The sequence below is a fragment of the Centroberyx affinis genome, unplaced genomic scaffold, assembly GCF_046629955.1.
Source record: "Centroberyx affinis isolate AG114_WGS23_722 - 3 ecotype Tasmania unplaced genomic scaffold, CSIRO-AGI_Caff_v1 ptg005585l_1, whole genome shotgun sequence".
Lineage (NCBI taxonomy): Eukaryota > Metazoa > Chordata > Actinopteri > Beryciformes > Berycidae > Centroberyx > Centroberyx affinis.
This window is the reverse complement of record NW_027282810.1, coordinates 33,220-52,997: the sequence shown is the minus strand read 5'-3', so window position 1 is coordinate 52,997 and position 19,778 is coordinate 33,220. Positions and strand designations below refer to the sequence as shown.

The window sequence follows — 19,778 nt, the reverse complement described above, 5'->3', positions numbered from 1 at the left end:
TCTGATTGGCTGCTTCAGCTTCTTCAGTTTGAGCAGTCACCTCTCTAGCTGTTTTATAGACGCTGGCTTTCACCCTTTCACTCTTTTACTCTTTCTACTGCTACTAATGCAACTAGATGGCACTCGGTAGAGCACATACCTCCGCCAACGCTATGCAATTGTCATATTGTGCCAATTCCACATGAATTTCCACCAAAAATTAATAATTTCTGCCACGCTCTTTACCAACTTGTTTCACATCAGGAGATGGAAACATTTTCATGTAACATTTCGGTAATTCTGTGCCCCCCAAGTTTCATTGTGTTGTGTGAAGCCACGCCCACTGCCACACCCCCTTTTGTCCAATCGGTGTGAAAAGTTAATCAGTTCTTCCAGGTCCCATGGCCAATCTTTCCACAGTTTCATGCAAATCCATTTGTAACTTTTGGAGTTATCCTGCTAACAGTCAAACAGACAGACAGAACAGGGCAACTCTGTTGGCGGAGGTAACTACTGCTTCAAGTCCTTGAACCCCATACTTCAACTACTACTTCAGCTACTTCAAACACTTCAATTACTATTAGTACTACTACTACAATTACTGCTACTACAACTAGTACTAGTACTACTGCTACTAAAAACACACACACAAACACGTTTCAACACCCCCCCAGACACATGCATACAGAAACATAAACAACACACACATCAACGCACGTTCACACACACAACGACGAGTCCACACACACGCACACGTGTGCATACAGAAATATACACAATACACACCAGCACACACACACGTGTCCACACACACATGCACACACACACGTGTCCACACACACATGCACACACAACATAAACATACACAACACACACCAGCATGCACACACACACACACGTACACACACACGTACACACACAAACACACACGCACACACACACACACACACACACACACACACTTCTCTCACTCAGTCTAGCTCTCTCATGCTGTCTGTCTCTCTTTCTCTGTTCTCTCTCACTGCTCCCACACTTTGTATTGTTTTTTATGGGCTGGTTGCTGAAGACTGCTTTCAGGTTATCATGGGCTGATTGCTTTAGGCTGTGTACTGATTATTGTGGGCTGTCCTATGGTTGCTATGGGCTGTGTACTGATTATTACAGTATTATTACAGCCTCTCCTGTAGTTTTTGTGGGCTGCACACTGTTATTATGGGCTGTCCTATGATTACAACAATTTAACAACCACCTAGTAATCACCTAACAGCCACCTAGAAACCCCCTACCAACCATCTAGTACATCCTAGCAACCACCTAGTCCAACCTAGCAACCACCTAGAAACACCTTAGCAACCCCTGGTACACCCTGGCGGCACAGTGGTTAAGTGGTTAGTAATGTTGCCTCACAGTAAGAATGTCCTCTCTGTGTGGAGTTTGCATGTTCTCCCTGTGTTTGCGTGGGTTTCCTCTGGGTGCTCCGGTTTCCTCCCATAGTCAGGTGAATTGGAGACTCTAAATTGCCCATAGGCATGAGTGTGTTTGTGTGTAGTATGGTATATGATGTATATGATCTAGTATATGATGTAATATATTATGTATAGTATGTATATGATGTAGTAAACAATTTTTATGAAGTATGTATACGACCTAGTATAGGATGTATATGATGTGTGCATATACTGTATACAGTATGTATATATGAAGTAGTATGTTATATGACCATGTATATGATGGTATGTAAAGCAGCCCTCAACATTCCATTTCCCATATCACACAATGGTGTACAGATAATTACTTACATCTGAATGTCAGTAAGACAAAAGAGCTCCTCATCACCAACTCTGGTTGGTATTTTGGTTGGTATCACACTCATCCATAATGAGACTGTTGAAATGGACTGCTTCAGGTATCTTGGACTCACTTTGGACAATAGACTCTGTTTCAACCAGCAGACCACTGACATCCACAAATGCTGCCAGTAAAGACTCTCTGTCATCCACAAACTCAATGCTCTTTCTGTCAAACTCCACCTTCTGTTGTTATTGTACAAAAGTATAATTCAGCCCATATTACTTTACTGCTCCCCCTGTTTCTTCACCATGTTAACAGTCACTAATAGGAACCAAATTTTCAAACAAATTTTCTTCAGAAAATGTTACCTTTTCTAATTTGTTTTGTTTCTTATTTTCTCTCTCTTTTCTTTTTGATGTATGGTATTCTTGTATATGTTCTATTTTGTGTCTGTTGATCTCTTTAAAAACAAAAAAAAAAGTTCTGTTTGTACTCATTCTTTCAAGATTCCAATCAAAGAATTGTTCACAAACTTATTGCAGATCATTTTCATCACATATTATAATACATTTTATGTTCAGTTTTCCTTCACCACTCCTTTCCTGATCTATTCTTATAATCACATCCTATAGCCTTCTGTGTTCATGTTACAACAGTGAGGTCCTTTTCTCACTACTTTTGAACTGTTAGATAGATGAAGTATGATAATTTGAAAACATTTAAGATTAAGATTACAACTCAACAACTACAACAATGTGTTTGCCCCTGCATAAAATGTTTCTGTAGCTTGGTTTATCACTAAATATCCTCCTGACAGTCTGAAAAGCTTAGAGTAATTTCAGTTTAAATGAATGGTTGTCTGGAAATAACAAAATGTGAGGACTAACTGGGAGTTGCAAGGCTTATAAAGCATTTGTAGAGTATCTAAATATATTCAGACATGACTCATCACCTAACTCGTCATTTAATAGGCTGAATGCTTGTATTTTTTTCCAGTGGTTGTTCAGTTGTCCAGGCAACAGGGATGATGCATTGCACGAGGCCTCATAGCAGGAAATGTATATTCTGGATTGTGTCATTTAAGTTTCCACTATATTCCATGGTTCTCCGCATCCACAGCACTGCAGAACACAATACTACTGCTGGGCAGAGCCTCATGATGTGAAGCACCAGAGCTTTAATGCAAAGGTTTACAAATTTCCCCTTTTGGACCCCAACTCACTCTCTCTATCTAAATAGGTAATAGGCAACAGAGAGGAGTGCCTGTGAAGTTGAAAGAATCACTGTGGATGTACGTCAAAAATAGCTCCACCTGCATCTTGACCCTTAAGACAGACCTCGCTATTGACAGAGCCATAAATCTTTCTTTTCTTTACGATTTTAGAGTGGATAAAAGGTGTAATTCATCTGGTTAGTCTGTAACTTTGAATTGTTTGAGGTTGTCATTGATGTTTAGAATATTGTACACGGCATAATACTAGGAAGCAATCATGGCCCACTTAATTGCTTGTTTTGTTGCCATTTGTCATAATTTTGAAAACACTGTACAATTATGTAACCCTGTAAATAGGCTATTCTCTTGTGGATAATGTCACTATCATGTTAACTGACTTCAGTAAAGTTTATCTTCACTAGAGCTGACCTTTGGCTAATTTTTGTGCCATCATAATTGTTTCCCTACCCTGTTTCCCTGCCTCAGTTGTATTTCTTTGGAAGTGTTGTGGATTATGAATTCTGATTCTCGTGTCCAACAGTATTCAGCATCAAAATATGCATTTTTGCGCAAATTCCAGTAAATGACAGTAACCCCACCAATATGCGTGTGCATATTGGCTGCATACTACAGCTGACCCTGAAGTAGTCAGACAAAAACCAATGTCTCTGCAGACTGAGGGAACACCCTCAGCTCAATTCACACAAATGCAGTGTGCCAAAAATAACCAGAAACTAAATCTGTGATCTAATAGGTTATTCCCTCCTCATACACTGTGGCTCACTTTCTTAACTCTACCCCGCTCAGGTTGTGAAAGGTTTTGCGGTTTCCAGAGAAGCCATTTTTTTGACTTAGTTAGTGGTAAGAGTGACTCACGTAACTTTTAGTGTGATTTTTATTGTATATTGCGGTACAAGATGGCACATATAGCTTGCATAAAATATACTACATACAGAAGGGAATAAAGGAAAAAGAATAAAATGGAGACAAAATCTAGAGATAGAAATAATGGGAGTGGTGACAGCAACAACAAGCCACAAGCCAACAGGAAACAAACGGAAAACAGACGTTTTGTATGTTGTAGAGCATAAACATATTATTCAAATGACTTGACATATTTATTCCCTATCCTGTTAGAGCGTTTCTTATGTCTTGCCTCTATCATCTTATCACCCACAGTCTTAACCACTGTGATTTGCCTGCGTGTCATCTTGCTTTAATTATGACGTCATTGCAGCAGCTGTGATGGAAGAAATTATAATTGTAGCCACTGTAGTGGTTTTCACATGTGCTCAAAGAGCTAGTGCAATTCTGAGGGAAAGCTCATCCCATCTTCAGTAACTTACAGCGTCAAACAGCATCGGCTTCCTCGAACAGAATGTGAGCCACTGAGATGGAATTATTCTGAAACCAAGAGGGGTTTGGCGGTTGGTTGGTGGCGCAACACCTCCTCAACATGATCTCTACAGCTTTCTGTCCTATAATTCTGCTTCCCTTTTGTAATAAATGGAACGTGCGCCCCAACATGTGTGCCAGCTGAAAGTGTTCTTCCTTCCTGATGTAGGGGAGGGAGGCCCAGACAGGGCGGGGAAGGACAAACTAATTGAAAACAGCCGTGAGAGGAGGTGATCTTTGGCTTCGTCATACTCCTGGTTTGGTGCTACAGTTTTCTCCCCCTCTCTCTGGAGTATGCTCATGTTAAATCCCCTTCCCGGATTCATTACGGCCGCTTAATTGTACAGAAAATGATGGGCATTTATTCTAATAAATCAACTCAATGTCAAGGTTGATATTCTGTCTTTACATTGCTTCTTTGTTTCATGTCAACGATATTAGGTGTCCCAAAATGACAATAATTACATGCTGAGAGAGTATAATAGAATATAATGGAATAGAATTTGACTTCTTCGCTAAAAGATGAATTTCATTTCAAGATTCAACTAGACACTGTGGGGTAAGTGCAAAAAATCCATGTCAGATGCTAATGTTGTCGCTATCTGCCACGCAGAGGCCAATAACAGGGTATCACTGCAAAATCTGATGAGTAATGTTGATGCAGATCTTGTGGGAATCCAGACTCTGCTACTCATGTGAGAAACCGTGCTCGCCTGCCAAGCAACAGTCGCTTTAAGGTTTGACTCACTGACTGACCATCTGCTGTGTTGTCTAGGAAGTGTTTCCTGATGATGCTGGTGGTCACCAACGTCTGGTCAGATCCTCCCATGTTTTTGGGCAACAGCATTTGAATGGAAGTGGAGATGACAGATTATCATTACGACAATCAACTGGGTCCTGGTTGGGTAATACTCGTATTTCATGTACAGACCCAGCATTGTGTATTTTATGACCACTTGTCAAAATAATAGAATAGAATAGAATAGAATAGAATAGAATAGAATAGAACTTAATGTCCAGCCTAGAATTTGTGTGTGTCCATAGCCCCAATTCTATATATTATATAAGAATAGTGAGAGAAAATGTTTTTGAATACAATACTATGTATTCAAAATCAATTTATCTCACTATGTGTTAAAAATAATACTTTGGATTGAAATAGTATACATAACAAGGACTTGTAATTATTAACATAAAGTTTCCATTAGGAGTACTCCACATCCACACCTAACATCAGAATGCCTGGTGTGCTGTTGGAGGTAGGGGCCGTGATCAATCATCCTTAGTTCTGAAACAGAAAAATGACTAACAAAGGTGCACTTGAGATGTGAATAAATAATCTGTGGGTATGGTCAAGTACCATGTGTTTGTGCAATCAGGAACACCTTATTTATGACATTTTATTATTGCTGTACACTGAATATAAAGATTTGCCAGTTGAGTCAGCCTTGCATCTTATTATTGATTGTCAGTAGGACTGTGGCAGCTCTCCTGTGCCTCTGGCAGCTTAATTAGAGCTCCTCAATAGTTTGTTAGTATTACAAAAGAGGGAGTCACCCTCAGAATCATATATTTGACTGAACTGTGTACTTTTCTGCCTCTCTAAAAAGTTATAAACCAGAGCTCCACCCTTAGATGTTATGTAAAAACACTTAAGATTACACTTTAGATACAGCTTTATTACTTCGCTTCAGTTAATTGGCTGCCCTGATTATAGTGGATGTTCCTTACAGAAACCCATCAAGATATACTGAGCCTACCTTAAAATGTACAGACACCTGTACATTTTCACAGACATTTTCACAGACTCTCTGTTAATTTTCACAATATTTTCATTATATTCCTTAATTTCTTTTTTTGTAACATATTGCTAAAGCTGCGGACGCTTTTCCTGCTCCCATGGTGGTACGGTATGTCCCCTTATAAAACTGATGACTCCACCTTCCCTTGCTGATGTGGCTCTCTTGCAGGAGGCTTGATGTTGGGGAGAGAGACTGTGGGGTAAAAAAAGACATGATAATTGATTTTAGAAGACATGCCCACACACATGAAGTCACATCCATTAAGGGTCAGACAGTGGAATGTGTGCAATTTTACAAATATCTTGGGACAATTATTGACTCAAAACTGAACTTTGAAGAAAATTGTGAAGCCGTGTGCAAAAAGGGGCACCAGCGTTTGTTTTGTTTGAGGAAACTGTCCTATTTCCACATCGATAAAACCATGATGACCTTATTCTGCTTTTATTGAATCGATTTTATCTTTTTCTTTGGTGTCATGGTTTGGAAACCTATCTTTAAAGAACAGAAACTCTCTGAATCAGATTGTTAATTGGTCTAGTAGGCTGATTGGTGATTCACAGCTTAACCCAGCGTCCCTGTACACCAGACAGTTACAGCGGATAACTGGCTCGATTTTAAATGACGACTCCCACCCTTTGCACAGTGAATTTCAGCTTCTTCCTTCTGGACGACGGTTTATAGTCCCAAAGCGCAGAACAAAGCGGTATAAAAATTGTTTTGTTCCAGCAGCCATCACTCAGATGAACAAGTCGTAGCAACATTGCACAGATGATATAGAAGCAATCTTAATTTATTTATTTTATCTTTTAGTTTTAGTGGTTTAGTGATGATTGGAACTTTGAGTACTTTTATCATGTTTGTCTACTGTTTGTGTTGTTTCTAAAATGTGTGTCAAGATGGATGACTCTCTACTGCAAACCAAATCTACCTACGGGTATAAATAAAGTAACCTGAACCTGTAAAAGACAGGTGCCTTTTGCATCCTGACAAGATTTGGCATTCACAGGACGGTTGCCCAGTGGCACGATGTTCTCTTTTTCACTATCTTGCTGGCATGTCCCATGTGTTGGCATATATGAGCAAAGGGGAATGTGTGCAGAGGTCAGTCAACATTGGTATGCTCCCACTTTTTCATAGACTGCAGCTCAGTACTGTAACAGGTGTGTCATTGCCAACAACACAATATGGGAAAAGCAGTAAAAATTACCTATTTTTGTAAATATGCAAATTGATTTCAAGCAAATGACAAAATGTTGTGGATATGAATATGTACTTGTGATTATTGATATGTTCACCAAATGGGTAGACACTTTCCCGTGTAGAAAAGCTGATGAAAAGACTGTTGTAAAAACACAACTGAAAGATAGTGATTGGGGAACCCACTTCACAGGAAAACTGGCCTCATTCCACATTAAATATTAATGGAGAGACCAATGAGACTACCTGTGTCCCCACCACATGGACATGGCACAAATGGACATTCACATGATGGATGACACTATGATTGATATCTGCCTGCTGAGAAATGTTAAGTCTGTCCATTCCCAGGTCAAAGCAGCTCAAGTGAAGGAATCAGACTGGCTCTGTCACAGCATCCAACCAGGTGTCAAACTCTCTTGGAGCATTTGGCGCTTCAATATAAGTAAATAAGCGATAACTTCCATTATTTTCATTTTTGTTGCTCTGTATGTATTATGCATGTTATTGAAATGCTGTTGTTCTATGCTGCTCTCTAAAACCACCCTGGCACCAGTACAGTTGGCAGTAGTTAAGTATAAGAGATGCTCTGTCGACCACAGAGGTTCACAAGACCCTGATAAGGAAGTCAGGGCTCCAATGAACATCTACTTGTAATCATGTAGAGTTATACTTGTGATGTTGTGCTTGAAAGCACAATAGGGGGGAGTGTAGAGGAATGTAAAAGTACTGGTGTGGGATGCTGCCCGAGAGCAGAGTTTGTTCCCGAGAAATCAGCTATCTCCTTCTCGTACCTGTAACCGTCAACCACAGCTATGCTGCCTCTGCAGTTATCAGGGAAAAAAAGGATTTTTTTTTTCGAAACTATGTATCAAATTCAGGTAGAATGAAGTAATTAACTTAATAACCAGATAGAATGAAGTAAACAACTTTGAAGCAGCTCTTTGGTGACTTACTGACTGCTACTGCGGTCCATGTGACCTCACTCTTCTTCAGGAAGAATAAAAATACCCAGAGTGAAGACAGAATCTCCACAATATGATCAGTCCATGAAAAAGATTAAGAAAATATTGCAAAATTTGAAAATTATATATATTTTATTAATTATTTTGTTGTAAGTCGGATAGCTAAAATTAACCGTATACAGTATGGCTGGTTGTGCAAGGTAGTGTTGTTGACTGTGACAAAATGGCAACGAGGGGTTCTGCTGCCAGCCACTAAGTTACAATTCTGTCAATCTAGAATGAGAGGAGAAATTAACATAATAACATAATTTGTGTTTGATATGCTAATTTTGACTTAATTTGTTTGACATACTGGAGGACGATTCCAGTGCATTTGGCGCCAACATCACCCACCAAAACAATTTCTTCCCAAGGCCATTCATAGTTAATGTATAGAGAACTAAGGTGTGTATAGTTAATTTATAGTTCATATTTAGTGACTAGTAGTAAACAGCCAAAAAAAAAGGCCCAAAACTTTCCTCTGCCTCATAGCTCCATTGGAAAAACTCAGCAAGTTGCCTTGACAACCAAGTGGAGTGCACTGATGGCAATGACCCTCCTCAACCAGCTCTACAAAGTCTCCCACCACACCCCCAAGCATGCTTTCACACACACAATCACGTCACACACTGGACTGACAGACTGACCAAACCCTGCTAATCTGCACATCAACACTTTTATAAGCTATTCAAGTTATCTAGCTGTATGTGGCAACATCCATCATTTCTGCGTCTCTTTCCATTTAACAACCTAGATGTAATTTGCACCAACATCTGCAACTTTATTGTACTGGCAGATCCTTGTCACTTTGTTTTGTAATACCACTGCCTCAAGGCATTTTCACGTTGGTCCTATTCAGTTCATTCTACTCATGATTGTGACTCTCTGGTACATTGAACTACAACAATATCAGACTCTCATGATGCCAATACTAGGCTACACTTCTTTGAATGTATACTTAATGTGGATTTACGTTCAATCTATTGTCACATGTGTCATGTATATTTGAGGTCCTGTTATATTTTGCCTTGCAACCAGTGATTCAAATGTAGCTGTCTTGTAATGTGTGTCAAACAAGTCAAAGTCAAAGTGTACATCTCAGAAAAATATTTTATTTGTTCATTTTTAAATAAGTTCCCAAAATCATTAATGCATTCACATTTTGAGACAATTTCCAACATATACAAGATGTGCACTGCCTAGAAAAATATACATAAAGAATCCATATATATATATTTTTTTTAATTTGCTCAGTAATATCAAAACTATCTACTACAGTACATCTCATACAGTATGCCCATGATTCACATATCAAGAGAAAGGTTGATATACAGTAACTATATAATATGCAATGTTTCATGAAACATCTGTCCTATAACAAAACTTGATGTACGATTGTCTAGCTGTCATTGCTGACGCCAATGCCTTAATTCAATTAGTCAATATATAAGGTTTCAGTAAAAGTGATCACACGCTTTGATCCTCTCTCAATCACAGCACTATCATTATCATTACGCTTTGTCCGTTATCCCAGTTTTTTCAGAGGTACCACGTCTTTTCTTCATTTTCTGCCCCCTGCGAGACATAACTGTCATTTTCTGTATCTTCAAGTCCATCTGCAATGCTGAAAAAAGTGCAGTCCAGGATCCAGTGCAATAATGACGATGGTGAACTAATGGCCACTAATCTGACACACTGTAGCAACCTTCAGTGGGGTTGTTTGTGAGTTTAGGGTCCATGGCAATACAATCTACATGCACACAGCAATATAATCTACATGTTTTTAAGAGACACATAACCCAAAGTCCCTTACACACGCATCCCTAAACACAAAAATGATATCTCAATAACAGTTTTTTGTTCTTTAGATATCATGAATAATCATCTGATGGAAGACCATCTAGTCATCTCATATCATAGTCTGACAAAGAGAATCCTGAGAAGTGCATGGGCTACACAGCCCTCAGTACAGTTTAATTTATATGTGCAACAATGTCTCCATGTTAAGCATACATATGATAAAAAAAAATTCCATATCTAGCGATAATCTTTTGTTTTTGTTACTTTTTCAAAAATGCTCTGTGCCTCTGAAAGAAGTATTCACTGCCCAGGTAGTTGGTATACAACAAGAATAATATGGCTGTTATCCATATTATCAATAATATTTATTCCTCCTTTAAAGTTTTTTTTTTTTTATAGCAGCTGCATGAAAAGCCCCTGTCCAACAGTTATTCAACTGCAAGACAAAATAAATAAATGAAATCAAATGAACTGAATAAAATAAGGAAAGTGGTTAAATTCAAATAAATTAAATTCTTCCTCTCGGCTGGCGGCTTCAAACCTACACATTCACTTTGTAACTTTGCGAGCGTTTCCTACATAGCCTGCGGAACCACACCCAATAGAGGGACATCATAAGGAGCCAGTAGCACACATAGGCTACACAACCAAAGATAAGAAACTTAGTCTCCAGTATCTTGGTTGGAGTGAACCAGCCCTCCTGGCTCTCCCTGTAGATTGTGTAACACAGCCCACCTAACAAAATGGCTGCCCACACTGACAGAGGAAGGAGGGGTATATAGTTCCCCACCATCTTACGCCTGCCTGATGTCCCCCAGCTGCTTTTGGTCATGGTGAGAATGGCAAAGTACTTGGCAGGCAGCAGGCTGGTCATGTACAGTGCAGAGTAGAGGGACATAAACACCATCACAATGTCTCTGCGCAGGATGCAAGCGTAAGATGCCTTCACCAGCCCAATCAGCTGGATGCAACACAGGACCCAGAGGATGTCCCACAGCGTACCTGTCCAAAACAGCTGGATGATGGTGGCGGTGACAAAGAAGGGGAAAACGCCAGAGACAATGGATTCATAGGTCATCCAGAGGTGGTGCTTGTGCCACCACATTGCGTTGTAGAGCCACTCACGGAAGTAGGATTTGGTCCAGCGAGTCTGCTGGTTGAGCCAGCGTAGGAACTGGCCGGGTGTCTCCGTGTAGCATTTCGATCTGGCTGTATATCTGAAGGAAGCAATAAAAATAGGATCTATGAAACCTTTAACATTTTACATCAATATAATACAGTTGTGTACATATCACGTCATTCCAAGATAGGTGTGTGCGATGTAATTTTTGTACATGAGAATGTTGAGAAGCTACTTACTTAGTGGCATAGCCCATGCTCAGCATACGGTTGGTGAGGTGCCTGTCGTCACCAAACGTGCAGTGAGTTCCTAGAAACTTCTGATTGTACCAAGACTCCAGAAACTGCTGCAGGAGGTCGTTCCTATACAGACCTTCATAGAAAATTCCATTATAATATTATAATGTGTAATTGCAATAATTGCTATTTTTCTGTGTAATTGCATTACACAGAGAAACTTGCTTTTCCTTACCCAAAGGGCCGCTAATGCAGGACACGCAGTTGAAGAAGGATTGGCAGGACCGTTCAATGTTGAAAGCCATCCAGTACCTCAGGCTACTCATGAAGCTGACGTAAGACTCTTTCAGGTTGAGGATCATCACATCTCCTCCCACAGCACCGTACTTGGGGTTACTCTCCAACACTTTACACAGCTCCACCGTGGCCAGAGGGTCCAGCTTAGTGTCCGAGTCACAGACCTGGGAGTGCAGAGAGGGGGGTTAAGAGGGGATTCCAGCCACCTAAGTAAAATCCAAATTCACAGCCATTTCGTTCAATTGTTATTATGAAAGTCAGTCTTGTTATTCAAATTATGTAAAATTGTAATTTTCTTTTTAAAGAAGTGTCCTGGGATATCTGTGAAACTATATGACTGACAAATACATTAGCAATATGCATGAGAAAAGAAAAATAGATACCTGTATATAGTCAACTGAGGATCCCAGTGCTTTAAAGGCTGTGTACATGACCTCTCTCTTGCCACCCCACTTCTGCAAGATGCACACACACCTCTTGCTGTTGATCAGCTGCTCTACCTCTTGTCGCTGTGGATCCTCTGCTGTCACAGAACCAGCATCTCCTGCTGGAGAGTTTACTCTAGTTGTGTCCCCATCCGCCTGGGGCCTGGTGGGGACCCATGTATGGTAGTTATTCTGCCACACATAACAGCCGGGGTCTTGGTCAGCAAACACCTCTCTGAACATGTCCTGCATGTACAGGTCGTCATCTGAGTTCCCGTCTACCACCATGATGATGCGCAACAGTTCAGGGGGATACGCGAGGGCCCTGATCGAGTTGAGGCACTCTCTGAGATAGACGGGGTCCTCCTGGTAAGCCGAGATTGTGAAGCCAATGGTCTTGGTAAAGGTGCAGGGTTCTGTGCGGGCTTTCATTCGCCGGTGTTCAATAAAGGCAAAGAAGCTCTGGACCAACACATGGAGTGCGAGCAGCAGTCCATAAAAGCCAAAAGAGATGATGCCATACTCAGAGGTCACTAACTGGAAACCTTTAACGTAAGCCCACACCATCACTCCCAGCACCACAAGAGCAAAGAGGAAAGTGAAGAAAGCACGGACTATTGAGCCCGACTTCTTCAATAATGGTTTCAGGTCCATTGTTTTCCTTTACCTAGGAGACAAGAAGAAGCCAGATGTCAGTATGGCTCCTGGTCCTGTGTAGCTGAATCTAGAGTGTGACACTAACACTTCTAGAGTTAGGGGATAGGTTCCCACTGGAGCCAGCCATGCTACAAATGTAACAGTTAACTACGCACTCACAGTACTGTAAGGTGCTTTGGATGAAAGTGTGTTAAATGGATTATGTTACTTTATGTGGCATATTGTAATGTATGACCCAAGCTAACAATCTATACAGCTTGGGAAATAACACAGCTACCAGGCATACAACAAGTTTCAAGCTGCTCTGCTATTCCTCTGATACTCAATTTATATAAATGATGTCAGTAAAAACATTGTTATTCCAAGAATGTGTGTCTTTAACAGCTAACTTATTATTGAATCAATTATTGAATGACATCTAATAGCCTACTGTTAGATAATAATAATGGTGCATATTGTGTTGTTAGTTAAACACCCACAGTAACGCTAACACATAACAAACTTAAACATATTACCATACTTGTCTCTTAGGATATCTTATTCTGAGACAAAATTGTAGGAAAAGCTGTCCTAAAAGGCTGCCATATAGAGCAAGAAGAAGATACATCAATCGTTTTCACTTGACTAAATAAACATGCAAATAATACATCACTGAAAGAATGTGATATCATCACACAAAACATTTGTTTTGTGGTACAATTGTTTTACTATCTTGTCATTTTATAATATATACTTCTGCTGAAGAGGAAAAAAATGTGTTACATTTATCATAAACTAATACTAGTACTCTCAGCAGCAGGCAATCATGGGAACGGGACCTTAAAACTGCAATCACTGATCACCAATGGAAAACAATTATGTTAAATAGCAAAAGAATATGCAGCAATTACAAATCCCAGGAAACTCAGTTTAAGATTATACATAAATTACAAACTACCCCATATTGCAGGAGCAAATATGACAATGACTGTTCTGGTGTATGTGTAAGGTGTAAGCAGCATGTAGGCACCTATGTGCATTTAATGTGGCTCTGTCCGGCAATTCATAAATTTTGGGTTGAGATTGGCAACCAAGTATCATCCATAATACACTGTCCTATTGAGCTTAATCCTCTACAATGTATCTCAGGCCTACACGCTGCCTCACCTGAATTAACCAGATGTCAGAGAATCCTTAGTCTTCTGTGGTACTGTGCACGGTTATCAATCTTACAGTGTTGGCTAGACGATGTCAAACCATCTGTTTCAAGATGGCTTTATAATGTTCTTCAACTTCTCCCATTGGAAAGGCTCATACATGTTCTCCAAGGAGACATGAATGGGTTTTTCTCTGTTTGGAGCCCTGTTATAGATTTTATTGGAGAGGACTATGCTGCAATCATATTAAAAGGTTTTACAACTTTGGGATCCAAGTGATCCCCAAAGGGTAAAGTCCACATATTGATTAACATTTCATTGTTATTGTAGTTATAATAAGGAGGATGATGATAAATGTTTGAGTTGTTTTCTTGTCTTTTTTCGTCTGTTAGTCTGATTGTTTGTATGGTTAGCTGTTGTCTAGCTCTAGTATTTGTGCTATGTACCATTCTTTTTGAGGGCAACATTGAGTGTGTAATCTGTATAAACTGAAAATAAAATGTTTGAAAGAAATAATATATACTGTGAAGCACTTTGCAAACTGTGTTTTAGAAAAGTGTTATAAGTTTAATCATATTATTATTGTTATTGTTATTGTTATTGTTATTATTACATACATTTTCTTTTTAATTAGATATCATGAATATATCCGAATTAATTCAATCGTTTCTCGACAAAATAAAAAAAAAAAGAGGAATAAACGTGATATTGAATCTTTGCCCTTACCTGATGTCAAGTTCCGCTGGTTTGGAATTTGCGAGACATCCACTCCGTGTTTCTCTACTTCTGGGAACTTGGTGTGAAGTTGGCAGCTTTATACTAGGTTGAATACTCTCACTTGGACGGAGCCATGTGTGCGCTCTTTTGTCTGGGGAATTATCAATTACGCGCGCGCCCGTTGACTCAGCCGTGCGTCAGGAGCAAGGCGGTGGTCGCACTGATTGGAGACGTCTCAGTGCGCATTCCACAGAGTTGTTTTGGGTGTTTTTTTGTGTTTTTTTTGTTTTACCATGGTGATAATTGGGCTACGATCTTTGTTCACTCAAGATAATAAAAGCTACACCAAAACCAATAAGTCTACGTCACGAGGGGGAGCGTCTTTCTCAAGGTCCCCAAACTTAAGGAGCCCCGAATAGACACACTGTAAGACCAATAAGACCTGGACACAACCTGATAAAGGTCTTATCTCGCGGATTCCCGTCCAAGAAGATTTTTATTGCCTCCCTATATGTCGGTGTGTACATAACAGAACAGCGATCTTTTTTTTCTTTTTGCACATTCTCATATTGCGCTAACTTCTAATGAATTACCAGAGGAATTACACTAGTCCTCGTTTTGCTGAGGACCGTTTGGAAGCCTTTCGAGGGCCCCTGGGGGCCCTTGCACCCCAGTTTGGGGACCGCTGTTAGATTCTCAAATGATACCTGATTATCAGTCATGATACTACTGTTATTGCCAGGGGTAACTCGTTAGAATATTTAACTAGGCAAGAGTTAGGTGATATGATATGATATGATATGATATGATATGATATGATATGATATGATATATGTAATTATATGGTATTAGCCTATTTGTTATGTTATGTTATATAGATTATTATATTATATTATAGGCTATTATATTATGATAAAAGTTATCTGAAGGCAAATATTGTCAGAATTGTAATCAGCAGTTTAAGAGAGTGAGCCCGATGGAGAGTTTATTCTGCTGTGCCAAAGCCGATCCTTTGTTCTGCTGCCAGTGTGGGATGTTGAGGTATTCCATCACATCAACCTTGAGAGCGATCAGACGGGTAATCCCCACGGCTGCATTCAAAGCCCTTGCTGTTTGTATTGAGGTTGGATGTTGCCATCTGCTGGTCCCTCGCTTGAACTGCAGAAGTAAAAAGAGAAAGGGGGGAGGAAAAAGGGAAGTTGGATGTCTTTGTTCAGTGATGTAGTGGATGTAAGAAAGGTCACGGGGTCACAGAGCAAAGGCACTGCAAACCTCTGACCCATCCTGGCTCAGACCTCAGAGGACTTAGCTGCCCTTTCTGGTTCATTAAGTTACTGTCACTGTTCTGACTTTACCATGATTACATCTCTGGAGACTTCCTTTCCGGGGAAATCTGTTGACCATCCACTGAGGGTCCACACCCTTTAGCCACAGGAGCTGTCGAGAGCGATCGACATGCCTTATGTCAGACCCAAATAGAAGCCACCAGCCTGGCAGCATGATTTCACACTTTAATGGCTGTGCTAGTCAGTGTATTCAGGGTGAACTGGTTAGACTATTATGTTATTGTAAGTTTTCTCCGTGAGAAATATCACAGCAAGCAACCTTGAACAAGATTATGTTAGATAAGCTATGCTAAACATTTCACCACTTGTTCAATGAGTCATACTGTCCTGTCAGTCACTCTGCCTGTCAGTTTGTCCAAGTCCTTGCTAGTTTGTCTGCTCATCACCGCCTGTATGTTTTCCTTAATGTACTTCACAACATTGTGCTGTAGTTGACCGTAATTGATTTTTTGCTACCCTGTCTATTATATCTTGTGTGTTTTACTAGTTTCAGCCTGCTGCACAACACCGGGTTGACATGCTGTTTCATACCCTTCAGTCTGCATCTATTTTATTATAAGCTTTTTTGTGATACACTGGCATGTGATACACTGGCATCCATTGTGTGCCAGCATCTCAAATAGGATATTCCAGCATCACATATAAATATTTAAATGTGCAAAATTGTGAAACTGTGGAAAATTAAGTAGAAATAAATTCTCTCTCTACTATACTATTTAATTATTACTATTAATTTCCCCACACAAATATTAATGTATTTGATTATTTAGATATCTACATTTGATGCTGAATTATCCTATTTGACATATTGGTAGATAATGGCACATATGGATTTCCAAGGGAGAAATTTGTCTGCCCCCCCCCCCCCCCCTTCCATCCCTGGTTGGGGTTCAGCGTCTTGCTCAAAGACACTTCGGCAGGGCAGATGCATGCTCTCATGGGGGCATTCTGGTTGAGGGACTCCAACTATGCTACCAAATATCGCCGCATTCAGAGTCTAGAGTGCCATGGAACCCCTATTTTCCCCTATTTTCTATATTCAGATCTATTAAGATCTTGTCAGGAACCACAGATGAAACGTCACTGGCTAGTCAGCTGGCTAACTGTCACCTTTGCAGCAATGCTCATATGTGCATTATTTCTTTTTATTCTTTTTATTTATTTTCTTTTTGCGGCAGCAGGATAGCCTTAAACATAACATCCCATAATTCTGCCTGCTCATTCATTGTAAAGTCATTCTGGGTAAGAGCATCAGCTAAATTGTCCCTGTTAAAAAGATTATAAATGCTAGAAAAATTAATACTGTTTAATATGAACCATACCTCAATCTCATTTAATTAACTAAATTAATTGTCAGTATCTGCAAGTTTTACTTTTTACTAATTTAACCAATTATGCTATATTTTCTACGTGTATAAGCAATCACTATTAAATCAGGAGAGGGAGCTAGAGCTATTCTTTTCACACAGGATATTACAGTCTCAGTTTTCACATTCTTTCATACAGTCATGCTTACCCGAGCTGTGAATTATGGCACTGAAGGCAAGTGAATTTTCAAATTAATGAGTAATAGTCCTTGATCAATGCCATGCTAATGACACAGTGATAGAACCACACTGTACACACAGTATATCACACAGTTGACTTTATGTATGTTGCCCAGTCACATGTGAATCTTTAATAGCTTCCTAAGTCTATGCTGCTCAGCCAGATTCCATGGTGTTCTTGATCCAGGAGATGTAATTGCAAACTTTCGTGTACACCCCGGGCTTCTTTCTCAGAGCACAGCCATGCCCCCAAGACACCACACCCTGGAGCTCCCCGTCACATACCATGGGACCCCCAGAGTCACCCTGAGGAAGGCGAGAGGGAGAGAGAGAGAGATAGATAGAGAGAGAGAGAGTGAGGGGGGCAGGGTGATGTTATTTTCAAGGTGGGTCCTTCATATTCAGAGTCAAATCTGAGAAGAAAGAAGCAGCAGTGTCTGTGTTGTGGCTGTGACCTCAAAATTACCTGACAGGAGTCTTTGCCTCCCTCCAGGAACCCAGCACAGATCATGTTCTCAGTGATCTGGAAAGGATAGGCATTAAAGCAGGTGTCGTCACTCAGGAGGGGGGCATCCAGGCACTGCAACTTGTCAGGGTACCTTGCTGGAATAGATAGCATGAGAAAATAAGCACACATAAAGGAGTTGTTTTTATTATTCTTATAATGGCATTAAGTAGAGCATGGCAAATACTCTTATAAGATAAATACAACTCTTTCTAGCTTACAACTATTTTACTACGTAACTCACAGCCCTCATTGCTGGGACGAAGGCTCCCCCATCCAGAGATATGGCACATCGTCCCATCACGGGCGCACTTTGTAGGGAGGGTAGCGGGGCGCACGTAGCTGTTCAGAATGGCCGGCCGGCTCAGCTTGATCAGCATGATGTCACTGTCCTGAGTGCGGGAGTTGTAGTCAGGGTGACGGATAAACTTTGCAGACATTATGTGCTGTTCAGTCCCCTCAGACTCCCAGATGTTGTGCTCTCCCAGCCGTACTTCTACATTTGACCTGGAAGAGTTAAACCCATCATGGAGACCATTATGATTATCTGAGAAGTGAGAGAAGCTTCCTTACCGCTTCCCACCCAAAGAACTAGTTTCAAGGGACTCACGATCATTAAGTCATGAATTACAGAGTCAATATATAGGTTTTCAAACGCAGTAAAAAACATCCATCAGTTTTAAACACCAGCAAAACTGTTACAAACATGCTACTAGCAGTGGTTCGTGACAAAATGTTCTTACTTTGTTTTGCAGTGTGCAGCAGACAGCACCCACTCACTAGACAGAAGAGTCCCTCCACAGAAGTTGTACCCGGTGAAGAGAGACACTTGGTAAGGCACAGAGTGCTTTGGGCACTCATACCCTCCAACAATCTTGCCATCTTCCTCCAGGGCAACTGGTTTGTTTAATTAAAAGGGAAAATAAGGAACAGACAAAAAACGAAAGATGACATGTCATTCAGACATCCAGTTAAACACACGCGAGTCTGTGACACCATTAGATGCCCTGTTTTAACTCATGCATCATTAATGCTTATGTATCAATTTTGTACCATACCTGCCCATCCAAAGAGTGCCAGAAGAAGGAAATGCTTCATGCTTTCTGTCTGTCTGGTTGGCAAGACTGGTGTGTCCTCAGCCTCTATTTTCTATGTATTTTAGTCCTCTTATCTGCTCTTTCTCAAGGTCTTCTATCGTCAGGTGTACACCTCAAACAGTGACACCTTGGAAAACATGTGTTACATTTCCCCAGAACACTGGGTTTAATGTATATAAGACTAAATAATGACTTTGGGTGAGTCTGTGGTTTATGGTCTACGACTCTAAAATGCCAAAGACAGTTTAGATTCCATATGTTTTCATTAAAAGGGTGTAAATCACTAGCAAAGAATGAAAGAAAAAAATGCATGGCAAGTACTGCCATTTGGAATTTCCTCTCTGAGTAGTTAGTTTCCTCCTATTCAACATACTTTTAATTAGCATACAAATGTCTTATTTTTGTTTTCTATATTCAAGTCATTTCTGGTGGAATTTGAATAGTTTCTCAAGTTTGAGCTGATAGTTCTAGGTACGTTTCCATGATAGTAGTCCCTAGCAATGATAGCAGCAGT

General features: G+C 40.2%; 2 protein-coding genes across 2 annotated transcripts; both read right to left on the bottom strand.

The window, feature by feature from the left end:
• Positions 1 to 10,282: 10,282 nt before the first annotated feature.
• has1 (hyaluronan synthase 1) lies at positions 10,283 to 14,828 on the bottom strand. Its single transcript, XM_071546990.1, has 5 exons — positions 14,779 to 14,828; positions 12,218 to 12,926; positions 11,773 to 11,998; positions 11,541 to 11,673; positions 10,283 to 11,398 (listed from the first exon to the last, which is right to left on the bottom strand). Exons 2-5 carry the CDS (start codon positions 12,911 to 12,913, stop codon positions 10,723 to 10,725), a joined length of 1,731 nt encoding a protein of 576 aa, XP_071403091.1. The 5' UTR covers positions 12,914 to 12,926; positions 14,779 to 14,828; the 3' UTR covers positions 10,283 to 10,722.
• A 2,990-nt stretch (positions 14,829 to 17,818) lies between these two features.
• LOC139667506 (trypsin-3-like) lies at positions 17,819 to 19,265 on the bottom strand. Its single transcript, XM_071546985.1, has 5 exons — positions 19,226 to 19,265; positions 18,911 to 19,064; positions 18,412 to 18,674; positions 18,129 to 18,265; positions 17,819 to 17,968 (listed from the first exon to the last, which is right to left on the bottom strand). The coding sequence occupies exons 1-5, from the start codon at positions 19,263 to 19,265 to the stop codon at positions 17,819 to 17,821; spliced, it is 744 nt and encodes a 247-aa protein (XP_071403086.1).
• Between the last annotated feature and the right edge of the window lie 513 nt (positions 19,266 to 19,778).